Source organism: Oncorhynchus nerka, linkage group LG9b (genome assembly GCF_034236695.1).
Source record: "Oncorhynchus nerka isolate Pitt River linkage group LG9b, Oner_Uvic_2.0, whole genome shotgun sequence".
NCBI lineage: Eukaryota > Metazoa > Chordata > Actinopteri > Salmoniformes > Salmonidae > Oncorhynchus > Oncorhynchus nerka.
Window position 1 is genome coordinate 36,573,623 of NC_088424.1, and position 8,143 is coordinate 36,581,765.

At 48.2% G+C, this 8,143-nt stretch overlaps 1 protein-coding gene across 1 annotated transcript; it reads left to right on the plus strand.

Annotated features, from left to right (window-relative positions):
* The first annotated feature begins 3,044 nt into the window (after positions 1–3,044).
* On the plus strand, positions 3,045–6,671 carry LOC115120550 (protein fem-1 homolog A-like). The gene has a single exon (XM_029649513.1). The coding sequence runs from the start codon at positions 3,225–3,227 to the stop codon at positions 5,076–5,078; it is 1,854 nt and encodes a 617-aa protein (XP_029505373.1). The 5' UTR covers positions 3,045–3,224; the 3' UTR covers positions 5,079–6,671.
* Positions 6,672–8,143: the final 1,472 nt, after the last annotated feature.

Genomic DNA, 8,143 nt, shown 5'->3' on the forward strand with positions numbered 1-8,143 from the left:
GGGGGATTGATAGAGAGGGGTAGGGGTGATAGTGGAGATAGTGGTGGTGGCTGGGGGATTGATAGAGAGGGGTAGGGGTGAAAGTGGAGATAGTGGTGGTGGCTGGGGGATTGATAGAGAGGGGTAGGGGTGATAGTGGAGATAGTGGTGGTGGCTGGTGGATTGATAGAGAGGGGTAGGGGTGATAGTGGAGATAGTGGTGGTGGCTGGGGGATTGATAGAGAGGGGTAGGGGTGATAGTGGAGATAGTGGTGGTGGCTGGGGGATTGATAGAGAGGGGTAGGGGTGATAGTGGAGATAGTGGTGGTGGCTGGGGGATTGATAGAGAGGGTAGGGGTGATAGTGGAGATAGTGGTGGTGGCTGGGGGATTGATAGAGAGGGGTAGGGGTGATAGTGGAGATAGTGGTGGTGGCTGGGGGATTGATAGAGAGGGGTAGGGGTGATAGTGGAGATAGTGGTGGTGGCTGGGGGATTGATAGAGAGGGGTAGGGGTGATAGTGGAGATAGTGGTGGTGGCTGGGGGATTGATAGAGAGGGGTAGGGGTGATAGTGGAGATAGTGGTGGTGGCTGGGGATTGATAGAGAGGGGTAGGGGTGATAGTGGAGATAGTGGTGGTGGCTGGGGGATTGATAGAGAGGGGTAGGGGTGATAGTGGAGATAGTGGTGGTGGCTGGGGATTGATAGAGAGGGGTAGGGGTGATAGTGGAGATAGTGGTGGTGGCTGGGGGATTGATAGAGAGGGGTAGGGGTGATAGTGGAGATAGTGGTGGTGGCTGGGGGATTGATAGAGAGGGGTAGGGGTGATAGTGGAGATAGTGGTGGTGGCTGGGGGATTGATAGAGAGGGGTAGGGGTGATAGTGGAGATAGTGGTGGTGGCTGGGGGATTGATAGAGAGGGGTAGGGGTGATAGTGGAGATAGTGGTGGTGGCTGGGGGATTGATAGAGAGGGGTAGGGGTGATAGTGGAGATAGTGGTGGTGGCTGGGGTTGGCATTTGAAGATTGTCTTACTTCAGCAGTTTCTTAGCACAATATACAAAATGTATAGATGATTAAGAGATGGGGATTAGGAGAGTTGTGGGTAATGCCGAGGGGAGAAGAAGGGGACATGATGTCTTTGAAACCACAGCTCTCTTATACTGCTCATGTCTCTCCTATACTTGCCGCTTTGACAATTATAATGTTCATACGCTTTAATTTATTTGCTTATTTATTAGGTCATATTTATTACTTTTCCTTGTATTTATTATTTTTATTCCCTGTTTTTCTTCAGATATGAATGATACAGAATGCTTACTGGGGCTTTTTCTCTCTGTACTTTTTCAATTTTACAATAAAATATTCTAATAGTACCGTAACTTCTCAAAATCCTGTCTCCAGTGATTCTTAACCCCAGCAGTGAATAAATGTGTTTTTTTCTGCCCTCTGCTGTTTGCTATCTACCAGTTTAAGTAGCCTATGGTAACAGCCAACAACATACACTGAGCTTGATAACCATTAGGAACACCTGCTCTTTCCATGACATAGACTGACCAGGTGAGTCCAGGTGAAAGCTATGATCCCTTATTGGTGTCACTACTTAAATCCACTTCAATCAGTGCAGATGAAGGGGAGGAGACAGAGTAAATAAAGATGTTTAAGCCTTGAGACACAGATAATGTATGTGTACCATTCAGAGGGTGAATGGGCAAGACAACAGAATGAAGGGCCTTTGAACGGGGTCTGGTAGTAGGTGCCGAACACACCGGTTTGAACGGGGTCTGGTAGTAGGTGACGAACACACCGGTTTGAACGGGGTCTGGTAGTAGGTGCCGAACACACCGGTTTGAACGGGGTCTGGTAGTAGGTGCCGAACACACCGGTTTGAACGGGGTCTGGTAGTAGGTGACGAACACACCGGTTTGAACGGGGTCTGGTAGTAGGTGACGAACACACCGGTTTGAACGGGGTCTGGTAGTAGGAGCCGAACACACCGGTTTGAACGGGGTCTGGTAGTAGGTTCCGAACACACCGGTTTGAACGGGGTCTGGTAGTAGGTGCCGAACACACCGGTTTGAGTGTGTCAAGAACTGCAACGCTGCTGAGTTTTTCACGCTGAACAGTTTTCATGTGTATCAAGAATGGTCCACCACCCAAAAGACATCTAGCCAACTTGACACAACTGTGGGAAGCATTGTAGTCAGCATAGGCCAGCATTCCTGTGGAACGCTTTCGACACCTTGGTAAAGTCCATTCCCTGACGAATTGAGGCTGTTCTAGTGCTCCTAATGTTGTATATTCAGTGTATATATGCCATACATCCACCGTTATTTGATTTCAATAGACTATAGTGATCTAGTACTCACTAGATCTAGTACTAGATCTAGTACTCACACATCATTCAATGAAGACACAAGCTATGCCACAATGCTGGATAGATTGATGGTGTTTAAAATTAAATTAAAATAAGTATTTGCATGTCATGCTTATTGAAAAATATATTTTATTTGGATTTGGGAATGATCTGTAGGGGCCTAGTTTATGTGAAGGAGTCCACACCCACATAGGCCTACTTCAAATATCAATTCAGCACCTTGGACAGCACCTAATTAGCTACTCTCATCTGGCGTAGTTGACAGCACGAGACAGACTATATTCCCGAATTAAAAGTATTTTTTTATCAGTGTAGAGGTGAGAGATATGTTTCGTCTAAAAGGTAGACGACAGAAATACAGAACCATTAATAATTATTCTGTAAAATAAAAAGTGATGACACTCGTTTGGACATTTAGGGTGAGCCTGCTCTTTGTGTTTCAAGGTTCTTGGGGATTGTAGTTTAAATACGTTTACAAGGAAGCTACTTATTCATTCTAGTGAACGAGGAACACGTTCGCCTAAAAACTGCACTTCCCGTTTTAAACCATCTAGCGCTGAGTTCACTTGTGCGAAATGGCTCATGGGAATTATATTTCCAATCAGTAGGAAAGTGCCGTTTCCTCCTTCGTGAAATTATTTCTAAAAGACTACATAAACCAAGATGCTAAGCGTAAATTGTAAACATAGATCTGTTAAAGAACACAAACGCCATCTTGACAGCAGCCTTAAAATGGCAGAGAAATGCCAGGGAGAAACCGAGCTACGGACAAGGTTTCTTTTATTGTTTTGAATAGATAGTCCCTTCCCTAATTGTTTACAAACGTAGCTAGGGGGTTGATGGCCAGTGAGAGAGCCGAAAGACGTTAAAATGGATATCACAACAGCGGTTTTCAACGCGGCCAGAGATGGTAAGCTAAAACTTATCCAGAAGTTGCTGAGTAACAAAAGTCCCGAGGAGTTGGAGGCTCTCGCGGAGGAGAAAACGCAGGGAGGCACCCCTCTCCTCATTGCCTCTCGATACGGACACTTAGAGGTTGCCGACTATTTGCTTGAAAATTGTAAAGCTAACGTGGAACTAGGAGGCTCGGTGAACTTTGACGGCGAGACGATTGAAGGGGCTCCCCCGCTATGGGCGGCTTCAGCGGCTGGTCACCTCCCTGTCGTCCGCACACTCCTTAAACACGGTGCCTCTGTCAACAACACTACGCTGACCAACTCAACGCCCCTCCGCGCTGCCTGTTTCGATGGTCACCTGGAGATTGTCCGCTACCTGGTGGAACACCGAGCCGATATGGAGGTAGCCAACCGCCACGGCCACACCTGCCTGATGATCTCCTGCTACAAGGGCCACAAAGAGATAGCCAAGTTCCTCTTGGAGCGGGGGGCCGATGTCAACCGCAAGAGTGTGAAAGGCAACACTGCACTCCACGACTGTGCAGAGTCCGGTAGCCTGGACATCATGAAGATGCTGCTGAAATGCAATGCCCGCATGGAGAGGGATGGATACGGTATGACCCCTCTTCTAGCTGCCAGCGTCACGGGGCACACCAACATCGTGGAGTACCTCGCCCACCAGCCCCACTCCTCGCGAGAAGAACGCGTTGATGCTCTCGAACTCCTGGGGGCCACCTTTGTGGATAAGAAGAGAGACCTCCTGGGGGCCATGAGATACTGGAGGAGAGCCATGGAGCTGAGACAACCAGCTGACAAGCTGGGACTCCTGGCCAAGCCCCCTCCAGGTACCCCTGTCCCTGCCTATGACTGTGCCCGTGAGGTGAGCACGGCAGAGGAGCTGGAGGCTCTGATCACAGACCCCGATGAGATGCGGATGCAGGCCCTGCTGGTACGTGAGAGAATTCTGGGGCCCTCGCACCCCGACACCTCCTACTACATCCGCTACAGAGGGGCCGTCTACGCCGACTCAGGCAACTTTGAGCGCTGCATCAGCCTGTGGAAGTATGCCCTGGACATGCAGCAGAGTAACCTGGACCCCCTCAGCCCCATGACAGCCAGCAGCTTCTTGTCCTTCGCCGAGCTCTTCTCCTTTGTGCTGCAGGACCGGGCCAAGGGCACCCTGGCAACGCGAGTCACCTTCCACGACCTGATGGGGGTGTTGGGGAAGAGTGTGAGGGAGGTGGAGAGGGCTGTGGCCCAGAGGGACAGCCCCCCCGAAGCCCCCCAGTTCACCAAGGCCCTGTCCATCATCCTCCACCTGGTGTTCCTGCTGGAGAAACTGGAGTGCACTGCAGAGCAGGAGCACCTGAAGAAGCAGACGGTGTACCGACTCCTGAAGCTGAACCCGCGGGCGAGGAGATGCTTCACCCCCCTGCATATGGCCGTGGACAAGGACACCACGTCGGTGGGCCGCTACCCTGTAGGTCGCTTCCCCTCCCAGACTGTGGCCTCGCTGCTGCTGGAGTGTGGGGCGGACGTGGACTCACGGGACTGTGATAACAACACGCCCCTGCACATCGCCGCCAGCAACGGTTGCCCGGAGATCATGGCGTTGCTGGTGAGGGCGGGGGCACACTTCGACGCCACCAACTCCCAGAGGAAGACCGCATACAACCTGCTGGACGAACAGAGCAACGGGCACCCGGCCCTCTTCCCCCTCAACTACGTCACTCTGCAGTGCCTGGCGGCACGTGCCATTGAGAGGCACAGACTGCCCTACAAGGGCCTCATCTCTGAGGAGATGGAGGTGTTTATTGAGCTGCACTGAAACACCCCTCTTTGCTAAATATCCCCACCCTATCCCCATCATTGCCCCAGACGCCTTTTAAACCATTCAACAATGACCCCCATCATCTTCACCCCACTTCACCCATGTCCCCATGACTCCCCTCACCTTACCCAAGCCCACCTCCCTTCCCTATGGTTATTCTTCTCTGTGCCTCTCCAAACTCCAGACTGTGAGCTGTCTCAGATTCAGACCAAATCACAGCAATAAACCTCCCGGCCACTAAACATTATACTGACAACAGACTGGGAGCATCTTAATTGTGGCTACATGCTCTCTTTAGATGACCTATGATTAACACATGGACACATTCTAAGTGCTAGGTTGCTATTTGTTTGCAGGTGGGGGGGAACCTTGACTTGATTTTAGGCTTTTATGCTTTCTGTTTGACATTTTTCTTCTGTTTTTCTCAGTAAGATGGAGGACTGCTCACAGAAAGGACAGTGTGGCGGTGCCTGTATGTATTGGGTGCTGGCTTGTTTTTAGGTGGGAATGGAAGCTGTATTACTTGATAGGACATGATCAAATATTGCATGACATGAGCCTTAAAGAGTGAATAGGATAGCTTGTTTGTTAAATCTGTCTTGTTTTGCAAGTTTATCGAGAAGCATCCTTTGAACAAACAAAGTACACACGCTTGGCTGCTTGGTATCAATGTATTTTTATCCTCAATTTAATCCCCTGCCTTTCACTTTGACATTTTAAGGAGTGTTTGAAAATCATTTTATGCCAAAACTCTAGCCTTATATCGGTTCTAAATGTGTGATCTGACAGGTTAGCCTTATCTTACTGAACTAGCTTACTACGAATGGAGCACCTAACAACTGTGGTGTGCAGACTAGCATGGGAACTCTCATAAGAATACAGTGTTCTAGCCTACATTTCTTTAGCTCTGTCTAGACTGTGCAATGTGTTTTACAGCGTGGTCAATCTCTGGAAGTCTCCCTCTGGACAGCTTGGATACTGTGAGAAAGGAGAGATGGAGATTTCTCTCCATCTCCTCCTGAGTGAATGTTTATGGACTGTTGATCCCAGTATCAGGTCATCTATTCAACCTTAGCTATCTACAGTCACTCGTTGTTGATATCAAAACCCAGAGTTGCTACTATGAACCACAGATGCAGGTGAGGAGGATGGGGAATGGATCACACACTGCATCTTTGTCTTATTCTTTTTTTTTTTTGGACAGTCAGTTTTGCGTTCTTGTTTTTATCATACATGCTTTCATTAGTTTCTGTTTGTCCCCATGTAAAAACCCACCTGATTGAATGCACTTTGAAAAAACGAACCCCTAAAGGGTAACTTTACAACATCTGGGCTATGGACTCTGAGCCTTTCTCTCTCAACAACTGATTTATTCATTGAGCTGATGGTAACTTCAAAACAAAACTGTGTTGAGATACTTGAATAAAATTCAGTATCACTGCAGCAGGTGGGTGTTTGTGTTGGCTAGAGGATGCTTTGAATCTCTCTCCCTCCCTCTCATTTAGGTGACAGGCTATTGTTGTAGAGCAGTTGACTCCTGATCGGTGCAAAGTCTGTTTAATGCAATACAGTTCTGTTCTCCAGTCTCAATTCAGTTACATTCATTCCAATCACTTCTGATAACTGCTTAAATCACACTATTACAACAATCCCAAGCCATTGTTTTCATTAGCAGTAGACTGCATCTCCTCTCACCTTAACCTTCTCACTGTGTTCCTTTTCCTATGCCGCATGTACAGGGTAGGCCAGTGCAACCCCACTGGTCAGAGAGGGCTGGTCAGAGGGGTTATGAAGGAGTAACAGACAGCTAGACCGACTAACACTCGTATTACGGAGGCCCTTATATTTAGATGGATTGAAATAGGCCTGATGGAAGAACACACTATACCTCCCTGCTCTACGGGTTCCTATGCAGCTTACCTATTAAAGACCGATGACTACACTTAACTGAAAAGGGTTCAAGTTTGAGCCCTAGGCCTTCCCTGCTGGTGTGGTTAATTCTAGGGACATGGAGTTTTTTGTGACCTGGCCCTGAAAAAGTCTGGGCCCTATTTGTAGTCTGTCCTTAGGGGACCCAGGCATTTGTTATTGGTCATGTCATATTTTCAGGAAAGCCAACTGGCTCTATTTATTGGTAATGGCTAGAAGGGATACAGCTTTTGTCAAATTGATGACAAAATGTGTCAAAAGATGTATCCCATCTAGTCAAAATCATATTTATTCCCCTCCCTCACTCTTTACATTTTAGTCATTTAGCAGACACTCTTATCCAGAGCGACATACAGGAGCAATTAGGGTTAAGTGCCTTACTCAAGGGCACATCGGCAGATTTTTTTTGCCTAGTCTGCTCAGGGATTTGACCTTTCGGTTACTGGCCCAACCCTCTTAATCGCTTGGATAGCTGCCCCTTTTCCACTGCGTGTCATATTTGGGTTGTCACCACAGTCTACCTTCACTATGGGTAGTAACTAATGCCTGTGATTTGTGTTAGATTGCCCTTTTACATTTCTATTATGTTTCTAAATTATATTTTATTCCAGTATCAAAAATGTATTTTATTCCCTTATATTTTGTCCTCAAGTGACAAACAGAACATGCTCTCTGCTCTCCCTCCCTTTCTCTGTCTGCAGTTACAGAAGATGTGGTGAGAAAAAGCCGAACAGAAACGTGATCTTTTGCCGCCCGGTGTATAAATAGAGTGTAATCTATGTCAGTGTGGGGCAGAGGGGGAGATGGGACCGTGTCCTTTCGCCTCAGTCTCTGCCCTGCGAACAGGTTTACGGTGAGGTAATATACACAGTCAGTCAGGGCACTGGATGACTAGCAGGGACCGTGTCCTTTCGCCTCAGTCTCTGCCCTGCGAACAGGCTTACGGTGAGGAAATATACACAGTCAGTCAGGGCACTGGATGACTAGCAGGGACCGTGTGCCTCAGTCTCTGCCCTGCGAACAGGCTTACGGTGAGGTAATATACACAGTCAGTCAGGGCACTGGATGACTAGCAGGGACCGTGTCCTTTCGCCTCAGTCTCTGCCCTGCGAACAGGCTTACGGTGAGGTAAT